Genomic DNA, 23,055 nt, shown 5'->3' on the forward strand with positions numbered 1-23,055 from the left:
AACCCACCCATAAGCAGGTCCTGCTCGCTTATATTTTGTATTTACTCGTACTTTAATGTTATAACATAACCCAACCAATCTAATATGCAATTGGAATCATAAGTACAAAGGTAATTAATTAATAGAGAGTATATCAGATATTGACAACACTATATTCAGTGGTACCGTTTTATATGTGTCGGACCCACCGTACGCTCAATTATTTATCAAATATCCCAATGTAATGTAGTATTTATGATCCAATAATATAATAAGGTAACTGAAATAGTTAATAGACAATAGACACATTACTATGTGTATTATTTATATTATTGCATTTTTTTATAAATACAAGTTAATCTAAGAAAGAAAGTATAAGTAAAAAAGTAAGTGGAACGAGTTTTTATTCTATCTACAGTAACTACAAAAAAATATATAAAAAATCAAGTTTATTAATTTCATATAATATAAAATTTTTTATAAAAGCAATGAAAAGCAGAGTAATCACAACGACACTTTAGTTCGTTGCTCGTTTTTCATCTATTTAATTTTGTTTAACCAAAAAACCATTTTGAACATTCTTTCGATAGACTGGGAGTTAATACAATCAAACCTATTTTCAAAGATACACGTATCGATTTAACGCGGGCAGTCCGAAGCTACTGCTACTAAAATATTAAAAACAAGACAATTTAATGAACCGTTGAGCAAAGAAAACTATCGATCTACTAGTTAATAAAACATGGCGTCCGGTTCGACTTATTCTCAGTACCCTTACCATGAGTTGTTACGTTTTGACAAATATGACTGTTTTGGTATTTGTTTTCTCTCTTTTTTTGCTAACATGTGGTAGACAAAAAGACTTTAGCACTTACTTATTGTTACGTTTACTCAGTCTACTAAGCAAACGGAACAGAATAATGGATTGAGTAAACGTAACGTAAAATTGTGGTATGTTTTGAAAGCTCATGGTAAGGGTACAGTAATGTATTGACTGTAACCCTTTGACCCACGGGATATGGGTCTCTCGCTATAAATGGGGGAAGCCTGGAGCGGCGCTATGTTGCATCAATGTCAATTAATAGTAATCCATAATCGCTATTAAATCACGCTTTATAATTGAGATTCACAATTACAGTTAAAAAAAAAACATATGTAATGAAAGATAAGTAATTTATATGCAAGGTTACAGGGTAAGTGGATACGAATAATTAAGGATGTTATGAATCAGATCGTTAATTATGGAGTTGCCCCATAATACGATATCAAATAACTAAAAAAACACGCTCTTATGATAAAATCAACTAAAAAGTAGAAAATAATTTTCAATCTAAGAATCAATTAAGGAACAGTAAATAGTATAATTGTGAAAAAAGCGTGGGGTGCTCCATTTATCAGGTTGGAAAAGCGCCCCACTAGCGGCTTATTGCGTTACGTTGAATTCATCTGCGAGTTATTATTGTGTTTGAGTATAGTCTTCGTCCAATAAAGCTTGCAATTCGGTGACTGTGAACTTTTCCAGTGGTTTCCCCACGCTCGCTTCTCACGTCAATATCACCACTTTTTAACAGACTTCAAAAAAGGAGGTTTTTCAATTCGACCGTATTATATGTCTTCTTTTTTTAGTTTTTGAACTACTTAAATGACTGTGTTTTATCGAGTAAGCATGTTCACCGCAATCTTCGACAAGCATGCAATGCAATTTTGCAGCAGATTTTTTAAAATGATAACAGAAACAAGTGCTGTCCGCATATCGTACGTTGTAGGCTCGGGATTCGCAATCTTTAAGGTCATAGATAAATATACCGGAGTAAAGAACTTGGGTTGTTCTGTGTTGAAAATTTTTGTCAGCTGTTAGAGGAAGATGATGAAGCTGCAGGAGCGGTGTTACGATCCTTGAACTGATGGCTAGTACTATCTATACAGAAATTCTGGTTTGATGCTTCTACACCTGGTATATTATAGAGTATGGTTACTAATTGGTCGTATATCAACGCACAGCCAAAACAGAATGACCTCCATATCCAATTTTTGCAGATTCTATACAAAAAGTACACTAAGAAGTATTTTTACAAGTTTCACCCAAAACTGGATAACATAGAAGAATATTTTTTATGGAAATCCATGCATCACAAGAAATAATATTAATGTGGTTAGTCGGGTTTGAAAATTCCACCCTAAACAGGCCAAAATGGGAGTTGGTGAAACAATTTACGCGTACGAAATCGCGGACATGTGTCGGTAATGTATACCGAAACTATTCGTACAAAAAATCCAAATGTACTCAAATATATTTATTTCTTAAAGTTGCATAAATACGGATATCATATGATCAACAAATTAACGGCATCGACAAACCACGTGCAACGATAAGTGATCACACGTGCCAACTTATTGCGATAGCGCCTCATATACAACGATATCAAAATAACATTAGGTGATAATATACAAAATATTCATTACACTACGTACTGAGTGCAATTCTCGAACATTAGCATTGCAGATAATAGTAAGACATGGTAATCAGCCAATGGGCAACAATATTATGTATTCGCATTCCGCCTTGTTTAGTTACTTTTCGATCAGTGTAGCAAATCATATAACCATTTGGTACTTTAAAATTTGTAAAAATATCAGTAAAATTTTTCGTCTTTAAAAATGACCTATGACAGACTATACATCTGATAAACTGGTGTATTAAGCAAAGCCGCAGAAGCAGGAATAATAAAGAAATAAATAAAATAGCAAAATCACATTCGCATTTACAAAAATGGTAAGGATAAATGTTTATAAAACTGATGCCTTACAAAGAAAATTTTGTTCATAATTCAATGAAACTCGCAGACATAAGTTATAAAAAATAAAAAAAATAATCGACCCAGAATGCTATAACTCTATAAGAATTACTATTGAATCAATAAATATTGTATTTAGGATTGTAAATATTGTAACAAAACTTCGGCTTTCCCTATTGGAATGTCGTTCGTTGTGCAAAGGCAATATTTATGGATTACTCTCCTTATTGAAACAAGTTACACAAACATATTTTATATAGGTAAATCAACTGTCTAAAACATAAATAATTCGATCAGATAGGTACCGCCACACTTCATTTATTGTGTTAAATATTTTTTGCGTTTCGGTAAAAGGGTGTGGGTGTCGGATAACCATCTGAATGGCAACGCATTTGTAATTAGCTTCAGGTAGTACGTACGGAGTTGGTGCAAGATGTTCATGGTCGGTGGTTACCACCTACCTTTAGATGGACGTCATGCTTGTTTGCTATTTCAGACTCATAAAATTAGATACAAATTCTATTATATGATCATCTATCTCGGTAATGAAATGATGTCCGATCAGTTTAAATGATATATCACATATCATCTGTGTAAACCATTTATATAGTATTGTTTGCACTTAATAGTACGAATATTTGCGCATTTGCCACACGATGCCTTTGCGTATAGTTTATTTAAAGAGTAGGTATATAAAAAAAATACAAACGCTGAGCATAATTACATAAAGACTTCGTAGTTTATTTGATACTTTACAAACACATTAAGCACACTTTTGATGTACTTGGATGAGTTGATGTCTCCTAACATGCTTCGGGGACATGTTAAGCTGTTGGTTCCAGCTTTTTTTATAATATAGGAGTAGCAGACGAGCATGCAGTCCACCTGATGGTAAGTGGCAACTGCCGCCCATGGACATCTGTAATCAACCCCAGATAGGGTTAGATATTCCTACCTGAGGTCGGCCACAGATGCGCCGCTACTCCTGAAGACTAAGCTGGAACGCCTCTGAAAAGTATGTCTCTCTTACCACACCCTTCAAAACGGAACACAGCTACGCCTAACACTGCTGTTAATAGGCATTAGGTTATTAGGCTGTTAGGACGCCTTCAAACTAGCCGCTTTGTATCTCGCGGATGCATTCGGTTTTGTGAAATGGAATAGGAAAGACTACCTACCGCATACCCTGCAGTCGCGCGACCGCAACGTAAAGACGGCGCAACACACAGCGGCTAATTTGAAACTGTCCTTATTGCAGTGAGCAAACTTTCCGGGGCTTATGGACGGTTCAAAAATAACTAACAAATTCACCATTGGCCTCGCCGTCAACCCATTACTGTCCTACTGCTGGGCACGAGTCTCCTCTCAGAATGAGAACTAATTCGCGTTGGTCCAGTGGACGGCCCAGTGTCCAGCTGCCGGTTAGTTTTGTACAATTATTATTATTTATCCAACTACGCTTTGAACGCTAAAATTACATAAAGTCTAGAGCTGCACGATACAAACTTGTTATAAGCAGTCAAATCAAATTAGCGCTTACAAGCGTAAGCATTTTGAGAAGAGAAATACACCACTTCAATGAGCAATATGATAATAGGGTACTCGACGATAATGAAAGTTATCAAACTGTTGTTAGTTTAAAAGTAAAGATTAAGCGTAAGCATTTTGAGAAGAGAAATACACTACTTCAATGAGCAATATGATAATAGGGTACTCGACGATAATGAAAGTTATCAAACTGTTATTAGTTTAAAAGTAAAGATTGTTAATAATAATAATAATATGCTTTATTGTACCCATAAAAGAAATATACACAAGGAAAATTATATTTTTAAAAATACAATAGGCGACCTTATCGCTAATCAGCGATCTCTTCCAGGCAACCTACAGGGTGCGGAGTTAAAGTAACAAGAAATAGAATAAGAGGTAGGGTGCAAATAACAGTTGTAAGGAATAAAATACAAATTTTGGAACAAATTAATGAAAGACATACGTATTAAAAAGAAAGGAGCTAGATTTAACAGAGTTATGACAGATAAAACAAACAAAGAAATAAAATTACACATAGCAAGAGCATATGGGAGAGAAACGAAACAGAGATAGAGTTAGAGCTGACTATAATGACATTTTACTAGATTTTTGAAGGAGCATAGGGATTGAGCATTGCGAATAGATACAGGAAGAGAGTTCCATAGACGGATAGCTGAAACTGTGAAGGATTTCTTATAGTAGGATGTTGAGTGGAATGGAGTAAGGAGAGCATGGTTTTCGGTGGAGCGAAGGGATCGGTCATGGGACAGATGGAGAAACTGAAATCGCTGCTTGAGATATGGAGGAGAAGTCGGATTAAATAGTACACAATATAGAAGAGATAAAATGTGAGCATTACGGCGAAGGCGAATTGGGAGCCACTTGAGCTTAGCACGATATTCTGAAACATGATCATATTTACGTAAACCAAATATGAACCGTATACATAAATTTTGAAGACGCTCAAGCTTATTTAGTTGCTCCTCAGTAATGTCAGGATAGCACACATCGGCATAGTCAAGTATAGGTAAAAGTAGTGACTGCGCAAGCGTAATTTTAGTGGGAATAGGTAACACATTTTTCAATCTACGAAGAGAGCCCACTGCAGCAAAGAGCTTCTTGCTGACTTCAGTGATCTGTGGTGTCCACGAAAGATGCTGGTCTATGACGATACCTAAATTTCTAACCACGTTACTGTAAGGGATGACATTGTTATCCAGTGTTATTGGAGGTACCTGGTGCCAGTCGATTCTTGAAACCAAACGCGGACTCCCTATGATAATGGCCTGAGATTTAGCAGCATTTAATTTCAATCCATAGGTTTTACTCCAAATTGAAATACAAGTCAGGTCGGAGTTGGTGTTCTTAATGGCATTCTGCAAGTTACTTAGACTAGCATGGTTGTATATCTGCAAATCGTCTGCATATAGATGGTAGAGAGAAGTTAGGTGAAGACTAATAGAATTAATGAAAATAGTAAAAAGGAGGGGTGACAACACGCCACCTTGAGGTACTCCGGCAGTTGTACTCGACCAATTGGAAAAATTGTCATCAATTTGAATACGCTGCCGGCGCCCAAATAAGTAACTACGAAACCAATCAATTGCCGTCGGAGATATGTAGAGAGAACGCAAAACCCCCAAGAGGACGTCAAAATCAACAGTGTTAAAGGCATTGCTGAAATCCAGCAGCGTTAGTACTGTCAACTGTTGATTATCCATCCCCATGCGTATGTCGTCGGTTATTTTTAGCAATGCAGTAGCCGTACTATGTCCTTGACGGAAACCGGATTGCAAAGGATTTAAAAGAGCATGAGTGGCAAGGAAGGAGCTAAGCTGTTGATGGATGAGGCGCTCTAGGACTTTAGACAGGAAAGGAAGTATGGATATGGGTCTGAAATCGGTAAAGTCGGATGGGTTGGATTTTTTGGGTAAAGGAATAACATTGGCGTCTTTCCAAGAAGAAGGGAATGTGTTATTATGGATGGAACTATTTACTATGAAGGTAATAGTAGGAAGGAGTATGTCGAGGAGTGGGATGATCATTTTACGGCTAATGCAATCGCTACCGACCGCATTTGAGGAAATAGAGAGTATCGCCCTCTCCACATCACGATCCGAAAATTGACTAAAAGAAAATAAAGGAGAATTTGGATTGGGAAAGTGTGATAAGTGATTTAGAGTATGACCTTTTGTTTTACTATCGATGCAAGAAGTGGCAGAAAAATGACGATTTAAATCGTTTAAGTCTAAATTATTTGGATGATAATTTTTAGGTTTTTTCCCAATTCCTAATGTTTTGAGAAATTTCCAGACCCTACTAGGGTCTTCATTTTGTACGGATTTGTGAATATGGCGTCGTTGTAAATCTCTGCACATCATATTGCAGCGATTTCTTGCGCCAATTAAATTCTTATAAGCCAATTAAGGCTACAAATTCGTTTAATGTATTTGTCCTCTTTTTAATAAATTAATAATTAAATTTTCATATCCGTCTACATAAATAAAAACGGGATTGGCTGAAATGAAAGTGCTGAAAGTGAAGACACTGAAGTGGCGTTACCAGCAGTAAGCAGTAGGTATATGTCACTCGAGCTTTTTTTCGATGCCTCAGTGTCTATTTTTCGATTTTAAAAAGTTTATATTTGTAAACGTTATTAAAAAAAAAAAATACGTGTGGCACTCGGTGACTGCCGCGGTAAAGCTATTGCATAGCATTTTTATGCTATGAAAACGCTCAGAAGGAATTCCAGAAATACAATATATTCTTCCATAATCATCAACATTTACATTAATACATCTTTATCCACTATTTTATCATATCTCCATTATATAAGACATTGCAAATATCAGCTGACATTTCATAACTCCAAGCAAGACTGAACATTCTAAAATAGAAAAGTATTTAATAAGTGACATAAAGTATTAACAACCAGCAATATAAATGGATCAATGCGATGTGCCTGTGACATTTGGCCGAATGTTACAGGTACATCGCATTTTTCATTAATAAATGCACTTTGTTTATTCATATTTAAAACACTTTGTACACAAATTATTTGTACCATAAATCATAATGGCGTTTTGATTTTGTGCTGTCAAGTCTGTCAGTTGTAATTGTACGTTTAAAAATAACAAACACTCTTTTACGTTATTTTATCAATCCAGAATTCAACATAGCTTATGTTGATAAAACATATTATTTGGATAATATGGTAATATAATTTTGAATTTTATAATGGGAATATAAAATACACTTCACGCAATTTTAAGATTTCTGCACGGATTATAAAAAAATTTGTATTACTGCCATCTGTGTTCAAGTTGACGAATTAAGGTTATCAAATAAAATAATAAGGAATGTAAAATAATACTTTATTCAATTATATCCATATTTTTCTATTGACAGTCAACAACTCGGTTGCCTGGAGACTTGATAGTTGGATATCAAGTCTCCAGGCAACCGAGTTGTTGAAAGGTGTTACTTATTTTTGTTACGGAATTTCTCGATTCGGTCGCCGCGCTCAAAGCCCGCGATAAAAGCTATGCAATAGCTTAAAATATCAATGTTTATTCTTTGTAATCGTATAAGCGCGTATCCCTATGGTAGTTTTGTAGTTAATTAAACGTGATGTCCGTTTAAAATAAAATAATATGTTTTTTAAGTAATAAATACTACCTCGAAAAAAACAATGAGAGGGGTTTTTGATACACGTATGTAAATAATAAAAAACTTTTCCAACACCTATCAAGTATCATATTGCTTTAGTTATTAGATAAATCAGCCGTCTGTTTTAATGCCAAATTCACCACTAACTACGTGCGTGCACTCTTTTTACAATCGTACTTCCTTACATTTTTGACATGTGTTACTTAACAATAATTGTATGAAATACTATACAGATATCTTTTTCAACGGGAGTCGATGGCCAAATCCCAAAAGTATAACATGAATAGGAACAACGAATAATATAAAGATTATATTTTTATAAAACTAAAACTGTATAATTAGATTTAGAATATATATTTCCCCACTCGAGACTTAAACAGATTCATATTGAAAAAAATATCATTACCGGTAATATCGTATTATTGAACAATAACACATGTTACAGGTAATAAATGAAATCGATAAATTCAATTGCGTGCAGGTGTGTGCGGTTTTGACTAACAGCACGCAGAGGTGGCCACTGGAGCTCAGTTCAAATGTAGCTACTTTAGTCTTAGTTACGCCCCGGCGTAGCGGGCGTCGTACTGTACTAATATAACTCATCTGAAGCCTTTGCCGTTTAACAAAAAAGAAAATACATTAAAAAAATATAATAAAAGGTAATAGAGCTAAAGTGAATGAATAAATTAGGTGAGCGGCCAGTCTTTTAAGGGGAGGTAATAGGGGTAAAGGGGGGGTGTCTAGTAAAGTCAACAAAAGTGCGGTTTTAAAAACCTCCTAGTTCTTTTTAACATTACTTTTCCATTTCTTTTAATGATTCGCTTGACATTTGACGTAGTTTTTAAGTTCTGGTAGGTATATTACAGTAAACATTGCATATACCGATCTACTTCTCTATAGTGATATTGATTAATGCGAGTTCATTAGCCGTAGATTGTCCGCACCACGTCTACGCTATGTCTGGCACAGCTAGGGAGGTTCGAGATGCGTGGTTGCATTGCGCAGTAGTCTGGATAGTCACCCCTGAATGTTGAGAGCGACCAATACATAGCACTCAATTATAGTATTCACCAAGGGCGACTTGACTTATATCTTGTGTAATTTACAAAGTGAGATAAGAATTAAATAACTTGAACGTTTTTAGTCGGTAGTATCCTTTGTGGTCCGACTTCGAAGACTACACCACGACACACATTTCTGCCTTACAATAGCAGTGTTCAACGTTGCTGCTTTCGAGTTTGGAGGGTATGGTAAAGGATTTACTTATCCGAGGCATACCGATTTAGTCCCTAGGTGTGGCAATACATCCTTGGTTGACCTTATCTTATCTGGTATTAACGACAGATATCTATTACATACAGGCGGCAGAATTCACTTACCATCGGGTGAACTACAAGCAAAAAATATGCGTCTAATTGAATATAAAGCACTTAGTATTTAAGAAAAAAATGATTTTAGTCATGTCATGTCTACATTTATCGATCATCAATCGAGGAAAACTAAAGATAAACCTTATACCTATGTAAAAACCTGTTATTGATATACTTTCATTTATCAGCATTACTAGCATCATTATCAGCAATTACTTTAATAGTGATAGCATTTCTTTTTTATTTATTGATATGTTACAACCGTAAACGTCAATAAATTAAAATATACAACAATACAACAAACGTACAACAATAAGTAATTATTATTTATTTAATTTCCTAAAAATATGTTATAGATCCCGATTTTACAACACTATTATTTATTGGTAAAAACTGAATGAAATGAACCATTTTATGATGGTCGATTAATTATACATTTTTAATCGCTATATTCTCCAAATGAAAATAAATTGTCAGTCATTTACTCCTTATTTCCTATACAATTATGTGATTGATTAAAACGCAAAATCCTTTTTTACATAGAATTTCATCATAAAGAAAGACTGATCGAAAAATAATGTGGCGAGTGAAGTACTTGTTACGTATGTCTTCCTTAAAGCTTTACTATCTGCCACTCTTTTGTCATATCAAACTACCTTTTTTTTGACGAGGGGGAAACCTTCAAAAGGTACCCGACGCCATTGGAGTAACGCCGGGTTATGTGGGATTTTTACCGCACTAAAACCCCCGCGGTGGCCGTACTCAGCGTTTGGTGGAGAACACGGGGGATTGCCAGCAATTGAGGCGCGCGGTCACAACAATTTCTGTATAATGGCAACAACTGCTTTCACAGGCTACTGTAATATTTGAGATCTTGGGAAGGGAAGGTCCAGGTTTCCCAAGTGACTAAACGAGCATATCAACGTTTTTCGTCAGCCAAAAGTTGACCCGAGTTAGCGTGCTTAAATATGAATTGCCCTCCACCCCAGATCCGTCAGATGTTACACCATAATTTGTGGAGAAGATTTTCTTCAGAGAGCCAAATAAACAATTACAACTAGTCACTAAGATTGGACAAAAATTTTATGTCACAGTTATATTGTGCACTCTCGACTTTACACGTGAGTGACGTTTTTTAGGTTCGTTTTTATTAAATGTACTTATAATTTAAAAAAATAGTTTCGACAACAATTTAGTATCTGTTCAAATTTGCGTTTATCTAATAGGATACTTTAATATAATATAATACGAGAGGACGTTCTTGCGGAATTCAATTGGAAACTTACAAAACACCTCTTAAAGGGATATATAACAATTTAAACTATCCGAATTTCCTATTTTTTTGTATTAAGACATTATCAGAATTCCTTACGTATGTTGTCTGTCTTTGTATCATACAAAATTATTCTATCATTTTGCTCGTAAATATATACGTAAGGTATACACGACGTATACACGACGAATAGATGACCGCCTTCCTTTGAGACGTTGAATAAAATGCAAGGGTGATTTTTAACCCATCTTTACCCATCGTTGCGTAAACGCAACATTTTATGTTTGATTTTTTTCGGTATTAAAAATAGGGCAGTAAATCTCTGAGATCTTATCCAGTCTGTAAAAGAAAACCTGAAATACAGGTTATTATTATTTGGACACTTAATTTAATAAAAAATATATTTTATTTTTTATTTTGAAAAACAGCGAATTGAGTCTTCTCCAGACAGACAATTTCATTAAATCATAAAAAATATTAATTAAAATAAATTCGAACTTTTTACACTAAACAAATATTTAACAATCCTTTATTTATGAGTTTAATAATTCTGTTGAACAAGAAGACCTATATATATAGTGTAACTTAGACTTCCACAAAATGTTGCGTGTATGTAACGTTGGGAGATTTATTGAATGTTTGTTATTGTAATGCCGCGACCCATTGATGCTAGAGATTTATAGTAAACAATGATTTCTTGGAGCTCATGTGACACAAACGCTTTTGTTTCATCAGTTAGTTACTTGTTGAACTTCAAGCTCTCTGGTTTACGTAGTAACCCACACAGAAGTGAATTTGTACAATATGGCTTATAAAAAAGCATTGTCATCACAAGAAATTATGGCCGTGTTGGAAGAAGAGGAAGATTTACAAAATGCTAACCAAATTGATGCTGTATACATCCCTCCACCGGTTGACAATCTTACAGACGAAGAAGACCTAGATGATGATATGTTGGGTGGTTTCGACAGCACTCTGCCCACTGACATCGCTGGAACGTACGAAATCCATACTGACTTACCCACTGAGTCTGAAAATATGCTAGACCAGACCAGTCCTTCAACTTCAAGAAAATCGAAAAGGCCAAAGAAGTCACCAAAATGTATTCCAGACTGGAAAATGGGTCATCCGACATATATAAACATTCCTATAAGTGATGAAACCGTTATAAAACAAAATATTGAACAACGTGTAGGCGGAAAAACACCTTTTGAAGTATTTTCCTTATTTTTCAGTGATGAAGTTTGGGAACAGATTGTAAACTTTTCAAAAAAATATGCTTGTGACCATAATCGACATTTATTCACACTTACGGTAGCAGAACTCAAAAGATTTTTTGGTATATTATTCCTGACCGGTTATCATTCTCTGCCTTCAACAAAACTGTACTGGTCTAAAGATGAAGACAAAAATGTACCGATTGTAAGAAAGTGTGAGTCGAAACAAATTCGACTGTATAAAGGAAAATATTCACTTATGTGACAACGCTGACTTGCACAAAAATGATAAATTTGCCAAATTGCGTCCTATTTTCAATGTCATCAACAAAAAGAACATGCAGTTTGGGATATTTTCACATAACTTGTCAATTGACGAAGAAATGGTGCCGTATTTTGGACGTCATGGTTGCAAAATGTTCATCAAAGGAAAGCCTGTTAGATTCGGATTCAAGCTTTGGTGTTTATGCAGTGCAAGTGGCTACTTGTATCAGTTTATTCCATATGGTGGCAAAAGTAGTAATGTCACTAGAAGTCCCTAATTGAAGATCCTTGTAAACATCGCGTATTTTTTGATAATTTTTTTCTTCATATAAACTATTTTGCATCCTAAAAGAGAAAGGTTACTTTGCTACCGGTACTATCAAAGAAAATCGTACAATGAACAAAACTTTGAAAGCTACGAAAATTCTCAGTAAAAAAGAGAGAGGGTCATTCGATTATTGTTTTGACAAACAAAATGAAGTGCTGTTGGTTCGATGGAATGACAATTCTGTGGTAACTGTAGCTACTAATAATGGCAAAGTAGAACCATTGGTTACTGCAAGACGTTACGACAGAAAAAATAAAAAGATGATGAATGTGCAACAGCCTCAAGTAATAGCAGATTATAATAAAAATATGGGAGGAGTTGATCTTCATGATAATGGAATAGCCAACTACAGAATTCGAGTAAGAGGGAAGAAGTGGTGGTGGCCACTTTTCATCAATTTGATTGACAGCGTTTTGGTGAATTCGTGGAAAATTTACAATATGGTAAATGAACAGACCTTGAGTCAATTAGATTTCAAATCTTACGTTGCTGTAACTTTGATGAAAAGTGAAGAAGCACAGTTAGCCACACATTCTAATTCTTTGAATGTTTCAAATACAAATATGGGAAGACCATCCAAGAACGCATTGCCTACTAATATTCGCTATGATAATGTTGGTCATGTCATAGAAGAACATGAAAATAAGCGTCGAAGAAGATGCCGACAATGTAAAAGTACAACAATTTACATGTGTAAAAAATGTCAGGTGCATCTCCATGCTGATTGTTTTAAAATGTTCCACTCCCGTTAGTAATTGAGTGTCCATCCGTATAAGTAAGTTGCGAGTTGAGAGTAAGTTTTAAAGTTCACTAATCCCAACGTTGCATAAACGCAACATTTTGTGGAATTTAAACGGAGGTATCAATATTTTTTCTGACTATGATATTCTTCTTTTGAATGTATACGTAACTAATATAAATAATAAAATTTAAAAAAATCCTTTTATTTCAACCCTTGGGAATTAATGGGTTAAGCACACGTACAAGGAAGAAACGGAACTTTCAATTATTTATTTATTTTATATACCAAGTTGGTAACCCCTGGTCCCCTAACAAACTGTAATTTTCAGTGGAAGTTAATTTATTATTTACCTCATTTCGTGCTACATTAGAAAAACTTTAGTAAAGAGCAGAGATAATAATCTAACCTCAATAGTAGTTTCGTCGACGACGACAATTTCGTACGCCGTATTTGTCGTCGTCTTCGCTAGGAATTGGCATGGAGCCACCTGAACTGACCTTCTATTGATAAACAAAAAAAGTAATTTGCGAAATGTATCATTTCTAAAGAGAATAATAATATTGAAATCTTATTTTAAGAGACACCATTTGTACAACATTTTGAAATACGTAAAATAGTAAGTCTATTCTCCCCGATCTTTTTTGCAGACGGTAGCTCAGTTATACTTGTTATAGATTTTTCGTTGTCGAGGCCGTCATTAGATGGGCACAGACGATTTCTGTTGAATCACCGCACCCACCTTTCGCCCCATGAATTCGTCTACATCTTTTTAACGAATTGAATAGTCAATCCCCATATTAGAATCACTTAAATCCTTCTGACGCCCTCTTAAAGCCAGAAGTAAAAAGGCGACATCTTACTTTTCCGACATTCAGTAAATCGGATGCGGGTGTGAACACATTTTTTAATGTCCTTCAAATAACTTTATCAAGCATCTAACTCGAGACGTAAGGACACAAAAGGGCGCCGCCAGCCGATGACTCAGGCACCAAAGTGAGGTACCAAGCTGCCCATATTGCCCCCTGCGAGGCCCTTGAGGTTACATGAGGATGGAACAGATTTGGTAGTAAGAAGAAAATCTCTTTTTTCTACCGTTAGCCTTTTCGTAGTATGTAATTATGACACAGAGATCGACAACTCCTTTATGATGAGACTTTGCTACATAAGGCTTAACTGAAGAAAAGTGTTTCCTTACTTCTTTTGGATTTCTCTACGTCTTTACTTAAAATACATTTTTAAAATTTAATCACGATTGAATATAACGATGATAAAAAAAGGTGTGTGCGCACGTAAGAAGTTATTCTTTTTTGCCATTATTTATATTATACGATATTTTATACATTAAACGGATTTTAATTGAGCAAATGAAGAATAGAAGCATACTGAACGATTAATATGAAGTCTTTTGACCATGTCATACATTTTTAAACTAGGTGGCGCTTGTTTAAGAATTACATGATTACACTCGAAAGCAAATCAATTATGTGAAACATCGGCGACGGAAATCGCCATCTCTCGCTAAAAAAATAAATTTGACATTTCTTTTAAACACGCCGAACACACTAATTGTTGTGTAAAGAAAATGAACAAACACTTTAAAAATGAATATTTAAGAACTTTTGAACTATTTTTAGGTAATCATAAAATTATATCCTAAAAATAGTCCAGTTTGCATCATAAATATGTATTTACAAAAATGTAGCATAATTTAATATTATTATAACATGTATACTTTTATAAATTTCCTGTATGGTTTGTAATTTTGATCAGTTTCGATACATATTTGGACAGAAGTTTCCAAAAAGTATATGGCAATTAAAAAGCAAGCATCACAAAGCATGTACAAACTGCATTATAAATGTAAATTCGCACACAAGGAAACTGACAAATGTATATATAACAGCATATAACAGCAACATCACTGCTATTCCATTCAATATTACAGTTGCACATTTTATTGTCCTGAACATGGAACAGAAAAAACAAGTGGAAGTGCTAAGTAGGCGTGGCGCGGCTTCCACTACTAGGCGTTGTTACTCTCACTTGCCTTCAAACGAGTCTACTCATGTTTGAGCGTCGGTTCGAGACAGATGTTTGTCAAATTCTATAAAATAAATTATTAAGACATATTATGCTATTTTGGAATGTAAAAATGATAGCAGAAAGAAGACAATTAAAAATGGAGGTGTTTCGTACCATCACTGAGTACAATTTTATTTTATATTTCCTAAAATCTTAAAAATATCAAATTTAAAAATAATTTCCACATAGTCACGCTAACATCAACCTTAATACTTTCAAATAAAGTTCATTTTTTAATTGATTCCACCATACCAAAACGTCTAGAAGAATCCACGCTACTCAATAAGTGATGGGGGCAAGTATAATTTTTCTTATCGATATTTTACAATATACATTATTATAAAGGGAAAATATTATATTTAGAAAATAAAATTATATAAATCTAAAATTAGGTTCTTGCGGCAAAAAGTATCGTAATACCTACTACGTAATAGCTCTAACTCACATAGCTGAGGTGTACTCACATATCATATCTCTCATGACATATCTCATTATTTTTCGATGGCTTGGATTTATGAGTGCTACTAGTAAGGAGAAATAGACCGATGCTATATAATTGTTAAGGATGCGAACAATTACTAAATGTTTAACATTTATATATTTACTCGTACTTTATATCATTTACAAAATATATCTATGTACAAAAATACGTTAACTATGTAGTACGTAGTATTTAGAGTCTTGAACATTTTAACCTAACTATTTTTTTATAATATATTTTTAAAACAAATTTAAAATCTGCGGCAGCTTAAATAGCTAAAAACTTCATCTGTTACTCTATATATGTAACAAAATCTTAAGCTGCCCTTTTCAACAGCATCGGTCTGCTTTCGGGAACATTTTCGTTTCGTGCATTCATTTTTAGGATGTAATACTTATGTTTTTTATTTTACTTTTTAATAATTAATCCTTGTTTAATTTTAATTCTATTCTACATTTATAGCTAGCACAGTAAATCGATGAGTATCGATAATTTTATCGTAAATAAACTCTTTTGTCACTATTCCAGTAGGAGAAATATTACGCAAGTTTGGTCCGTAAGTTTAAAATGCTTAGGGCTATAATTGCATAAAGCCCAATCACTGCCATCTATGGTCAAGTAGCGGAACTACATTTTCAAATACTAAATGACGTAAATGCTTTTATGTGTTGTAGAAAAATAAACTTTAATATTATACGCGCCTAAGTTGTTTTTACATATTCATTCTGTATATTTTAGAATACTTTCGAGTTAACTATAAAGGACCAATAAAATGATATTTACTTTAGTAGTGTTATATGTAACATGAAAAACGCAAGTGTGAGTTTGGCGACAACGGTTCCGATACATTCGCTCGTACTTACCACTTCTACTTGATTTTCTTTTCTATGGTCCTGAATCATACATTTGTAATCAGTTATAGAGTCATAAGAATGACAAAAATCTATATTACATAAAATATACTGACTCAATTAATATATTTTTTTTGGGAAAATTGGTGACTGGGATAGGCAATTTTTTCATAATATTGAAGGGCAACAACCTGATGGTAAATGGCTATTGCAAGCCGTGGACATCTTAAATCAAACCCAGATAGGATTAAAGTTTCACCTCCCACAGTTCCCACAGGTCAGCCACAGATATGTTGCTACCTCTGAGGTCTAAATTGGAACACCTCTGATAAGTATATCACTAAAACGTAGATACCAATAACACTTAACACTGATGCTATTAGGGTTGTTGCGATTATCAGCATCAGCATCAGCATCCGTTGATTATCAGCTTTCTTTTAAATATCAGCATCAGCATCCGCATCCGCAACAAAAGATGCTGATATTTAATGCTGATATTGAAATTGTACGTGTTCGTTGAAGGCGGGACCGAGCTTTAATCACGTGGAGTTTTAGCCAATCACAGAAGTTTATAAAAACAAGTTGTCATCAAACAATCATTCGATTGTATTGACAACGTAATTTGGTCAGACATCAATAACTTTCGATCATAGTTCAATCAATCAATAACAGAATTATGTATTCAATTCATAATGCCACATCCAGTGAAAAGTGCAATATGACCAAATATAGAACAAAGATACGACACAGTGTAGTTTTTGTAAAAAAAATAACAAATAAATGCTGACTTCTGTGTCACTGCAGAGTGGAGGGTAGCTGAAGTGGATGTTGGTTTGGTACATGGTTCTGAAGTCGTTGCTAAATATATATGTGTGTCGGTGGTATATTTCGTTGGATAAACAGCGTGTTGAATATGAGCGCCGGCTTCGGAGATATGTGCAGAGCCAACATTTGTTTCAGTTGATTTTTGCTTTGTAGTGACATGGAAGTCGATTGTATTTTTTAATTTTTTTTTTTTTCGCCTTTTTTAGTGATGATATACTAAAAATCTTACAAATGCACTAGTCGTTCTTACGATCTTCGAAAGTTCCCCTCGATTTCTCTGGTCTGTCATCATCAGACCCTTATTTTCTTATAATGGAACTGCTTTGGAAATATCTTTTTTTCCAACAAAATAAAAATCATCCAGTTCGGTTCATAAACGACGAAGTTATCCACGAACAAACATAAAAAGACATATATACGGTAGAATTGAGAAACTGCCTCATTTTGTGAAGTTGGTTAAAAAAGACTATTCTCGTAAGGGACGTACAAATACCTCAGTATAAAATATATTTATTATTTAGTATTTTTAAATATCAGCATCAGCATCAGCTGACATTAATCTGAAAAAATCAGCATCAGCATCAGCATCCGCTGATCTAGTAAAAACCTGCATCAGCAACAACCCTGGATGCTATTAGGCAGAAATAGGTCTGGAGAAAAGAAAAGAATTTCTAAGAGATATAACATAATAGTTGTAACAAAAATTATGCAAACTAAATATATGAATATCTCTCTTGTATATTGTGATAATACAGCAGACAGAATTATTTTGTATTGACAACATCGAACAATTACATTCCTGTCGATCAAAGACATTCAAATGTAACCTGAACTATTCAGTGCTTACATATATTATTTTTTTTGATGCACTCAAATTTTACAAACACTAGCTATAAATATTAATCTGCTGACCACATGAACAGTAAAACTAAACTAACTTAATGCTACCAGAGATAGATTTTAACCTACAGTTGTGTTAGAATTGTATATATTAAACTCTTTGAGAATTAAGCATAATAAGGCCTAACCTAGGTAACTACATGCAAAGTAACTACTTTACTACTACCTAGGTTTGCCCTAAAACTAGTTTAAACACCTATTAACGTAATTTAAATAGTCATTTTTACACATAGTTTTTTATAATTATCTTGTCTATTATATATTGGCAATTCTTGACAGGGTAGTTCAATATTATATTTATAAACTCTGCCTCCGGGCAGTTCATTGTTGAATGAAGAAAATTATTGTCACAACATTTGTTCTAACTCTTTAGAGAGCCATATCTGTGTTGTGTCAATTTTGTTTTACTTCATTTTGGGAATCAAAACAAGTATTCCAAAATACTTTGACAACTGCATTACATTTAGCTACTTAGGTACATGTTTGATTGCATTTTATTAACACTAGCATCATATCCAAGAATAAATAAAGTTTGTAAGCATTCATTTATATTAGGGATATACAGAATAAAGCAAAGTTGCTAACTTTTTAATGACAGACGTAACACTTTGGATTTAACCTCTTATGTATTGTCAGGTTCGATGGAACACACAAAGGTGTCGCTAGATAAAAGATAACAATACTTACGGTTATCGGGCATTACGATAAACGGCAATGTTCCACTACAATATCAATTGATATCCATAATAAATGAAGCAGAGTTGGTTTGGTAACGAGGGCCACAACATAACACTACGTCACGCCGCTACAAGGTAACCTATCATATGCGACCGCGGAATTGGCAAACGATCGCGCTCACCGCCATTACTAACTGCATAACCACATTTTGGGCCAACCGACGGTCACAGGAGACTTCGGACCGTTACCAAACCATCTCGTGGCGAGATCGTGGACAGTTCACAATATGGCGACCAAACAAAGAAAATTTAAATAGTCACTAATTTCTCACCTGCAGCAGCTCTTGACTAGTCTGCTTAAAGTTTTTCTTGTTCAAATTTGTAACGAGACAACTGATTTGCGATAAGCTAAACGTTAGAGGGTCCAGGTTCATAGTTCCATTAATGCGAAAACGAAAGCTTCAAACACGTTTGAAGCTTTCTCGATTTCTGACGGATTATTACGTTAAACGTGTGATCTATAAGAGTTTTTTTCCAAAATAACGATAAGCCTAAGGTCAACATCACCAATAATATTGTTCACTTTATTAAAATCAACATAATTTAGCACCCACTACATAAATTAATAAAGAGAAATATCAGAGCACGATGCAAAGACGAAGACAGACAAGCAAGACAGTTGAACAGAATAGCCAGGGAGCAGGTCGGTCCGCTCAGTCATACGAAATAATCGGTACGGATGAAATATCATTCATATCCATTCATTACTTATTATATTTTATTTTGTCATTTCTTTATACTCACAAGATAAATATGTTTATTCAATCAATAAATAACCAATATATTTAATATTTACAACGAGAGTAAAATATACTAATCTATGGTAAAATAATTTAAAATAAAATATTGATATTTTTCCAATGACGCGTTTTTCTATGCAATACCTTTGATTTAGAGATTAAAGTTTAACTTTAAGGTTTAAATTCAAATTTTGCGATTAAAATATGTATCTTATTCAATTTATTTACGTCATAACTAAGATAACAAATAATTAATTCATGTTAAAATCAACTGCTCGATTTTGATCGGGTAAAGTTACAATATTTGTCAATTTCCCTACCTGTCAACGGCACAAATGACGTTATTGACATATAATACCCTATTTATTTGTCAATAACGTCATTTGTGCCGTATACTAAAAATAATAATGAAACTGTTGTTAGCTTACAAGCCATAGATTAGTAAGGACTCACTCGTAACAAGAAAATGCATAGAAAATGTAACCAGTTTTGACAATTGATTGTCACTGTCATATATTTTCGTGTTAGAAACCAAAGAGTATAGGAACCTATTCTATATAGGAGCCTATTAGAAACATATTAAAAAATGTAGTTTTTAGATCATTTATGAATGAAACGATATTTCTCTGCACTTTTTCTTCGATTTCGTGTTTTTGCACCACTTAACTGCGTATGTCTGCATTGTTCCGCGTAAATTACACCATGACAGCCATTCAATGGATGACAGAATTGTCAGCCGTTTAAGCCATTTAATGGCTTCCTTCAATTACAAGGCGTGAGATAAATAGATAAGTATGTATAGACTTATCTATGTTAAAAGCAAATATTTTTATAAGCAAACCAAGCCCAGAAATAATTAAAAGGTCCTTGTGATCTTTTTAATAAATCTTTATATATATATTTCTTATGTGCGTGTTTATGTCACTGAACTCCTCCTAAACGACTGGATTGATTTTGATGAAATTTGTTGCGTGTGTTCAAGGGTACTTGAGAATGGTTTAGATTCACAATTTAGTCCGTGGGAAAAGGTTTTCTTAATTAATTTTTAATTCGTAAGTAGTTGTTGATTTTGGAGTGTTTCACATTGGATTCGACAGACTTCGCTACCATCGCAGTTTCAAATACTCTGTCTATTTTTTTTATATGGCAACATAACCTTTGCCGGGTCAGCTAGTAAACAATAAAATCATTAAATTTCCATGATCGTCCACATGATTCAAAGCGCACGAGATTGGCTGAAGCTAAAGCGAAGTCACCTATTTGTAAACATTAAATGTCAGTCGAGCCAAAGAGCTATATAGGCTATAAGCCGATATAGGCATAGATATATTATATATACTAATATTATAAAGAGGGTTTTTTTTTGTTTGATTGTAATATATAGGCTCTAAAACTACTGAACCGATTTTAAAAATTCTTTCACCATTCGAAAGCTATATTATCCACGAGTAACATAGGCTATATTTTATATGAAATATATTTGATAAATAGATTTTGAGGCGGTACGAAGTTTGCCGGGTGAGCTAGTACTACATATAGTCAGTAGGATATGAGCTACACAATTTTCAATGTTTATCTTCTGAAGAATATGTATCGCTATCGTATTTTCGTAATTAACTTCGTTAAAAATATCGTGACGATACTTGCGCTACTCTGCTTATGCAAGAAAGAGGCGGATAACACTTTATCATTAAATATTTTTAATGATAAAGTGTGATAAAGTGTGATAATTACACCAAATTTTCATTTCGTTTATTAATGGTCTTTGTATCTGTTACGGTCCTTTAGGAACGGGACCCTAAAAAACTTTCTTTTTTTAATGAACCAAAAAAACAATATTATGTATTTTTCATACTAAAATCGAATTTTATGTCATTTTTACTTACAATTAAAACCTAATTATAATTATAATATATATTTGTACGTATGTATCTAAAACCGCTATTTAAAAGGTAAAGCGATAACTGTCAGATTGTTGTTGTCAATAGTGTCAATGTCATGTTAGAATAGACATAAAAAGTCAGTCTGATTTGTTTCAACTTTGAAGTCAAATTAAATCGTCATTGCGTTGAGGTTAGTGTTAACAAATTTTATATTATTTATTATAATTTGGCATAACTTACACATGTATATTTGAATTTAATTGTATTACGGTTTTGTGGTCTATTTATAAGTACTCTGTTCAATCTATAACCTATTTCAACATAGTACTTAGTGTTTATTAATATGTAACATTTTGTTTTATTTCATTGTTATTTTGTAAAAATAAGTCGGTGTTATAAATGTTTCCTCCTATTTGTATTCAATTAGAGAACAACAATATGTTTTTATCATTCCTACTATGGTATTAGTTTAAGTTTACTGCAGTTATATAATCGTCACATTTCTGCAGTCTAAAGACAAAATATACTGTCAATATTATCGGTACTAAAAGAAATCTTATAATTATATTTTCGTGCAATTGACATAAAATATTAAAGCCGTAATGTAAGTCATTTAAAATTGCGTTTTTAAGTTTGTGCTGGTTTTATGTACTACACTATCCAAACACTTGAAAGTTTATGTTAGCATTGTCTACATTATACTGAAAATATAATTCTCAAACACAATTCCTAAGTAAAACAAACTATTTTATTTGAAACTTAATTGTACTATTTCAAATTCCAGTTTTATGGCGATTAAACAGTTCCTTCGTCGGAACTTAGTGAGTATCGCTTTTCCAACACTCACTGCGACATTGATCTTCCTGGACTGGGACTACACTAGGAAGTGGAAGGCACAGCAGAAGAAATTGCAATAACATGGCTATCTTCGGAATAACTCCTCGTTATATCTGGCTGGCATTGCCTATGGCAGGATTTTACATTGGCAAATTCTTAGATGACCAAGAAACTTTGAGAATGACCAACTTCAGAGACAAATCTATGCTATATGGTGGAAAAGTGAAGGAAGGTGATCCCCCATCGTGGCCCTGAGCATGGAGACTGTTACAGTCAGAAATAAGATAGTGATGATGCTTAAAGAATAAACCTAGTTAAAATATTGGTATGGTTTTATTTTCAAAATCACTGCTTACTTGAAACATGCACATGTAATGCTAAAAGTTTACAATGTAACCATGATTTATAGTAAAGTCAAAGTATGATTGAACATAGACTAGCTCATTATATCTATGTAATAATGTAATATTTTTGACACTGATAGTATCACACTAGGTTTGCTTGTACTGTAGATATTAACACCCAGGCTAAGAACAGAATACATTCATCATG

At 33.8% G+C, this 23,055-nt stretch overlaps 2 protein-coding genes across 5 annotated transcripts in view; one reads left to right on the top strand and one right to left on the bottom strand.

Moving 5' to 3' along the window:
* Nucleotides 1-19,652, bottom strand: part of Not1 (CCR4-NOT transcription complex subunit 1) — a 45,271-nt gene extending 25,619 nt beyond the window's left edge. For all 4 annotated transcript variants that reach the window (XM_073075238.1, XM_073075239.1, XM_073075240.1 and 1 more), the window contains exon 1: nucleotides 19,316-19,652. In XM_073075238.1, coding sequence (XP_072931339.1) covers nucleotides 19,316-19,417 — 102 coding nt within the window. In that variant the 5' untranslated portion in view covers nucleotides 19,418-19,652. The remainder of the gene's footprint in view (nucleotides 1-19,315) is intronic.
* Nucleotides 19,653-21,742: 2,090 nt separating this feature from the next.
* Nucleotides 21,743-22,825, top strand: ND-MNLL (NADH dehydrogenase (ubiquinone) MNLL subunit). The gene is made up of 2 exons (XM_073075237.1): nucleotides 21,743-21,856; nucleotides 22,451-22,825. The coding sequence occupies exon 2, from the start codon at nucleotides 22,585-22,587 to the stop codon at nucleotides 22,756-22,758; it is 174 nt and encodes a 57-aa protein (XP_072931338.1). The 5' UTR covers nucleotides 21,743-21,856; nucleotides 22,451-22,584; the 3' UTR covers nucleotides 22,759-22,825.
* Nucleotides 22,826-23,055: the final 230 nt, after the last annotated feature.

This window comes from Epargyreus clarus, unplaced genomic scaffold (assembly GCF_041222505.1).
Source record: "Epargyreus clarus isolate Ecla_fem2 unplaced genomic scaffold, WU_Ecla_fem_2.2 ptg000007l, whole genome shotgun sequence".
Classification (NCBI taxonomy): Eukaryota; Metazoa; Arthropoda; class Insecta; order Lepidoptera; family Hesperiidae; genus Epargyreus; species Epargyreus clarus.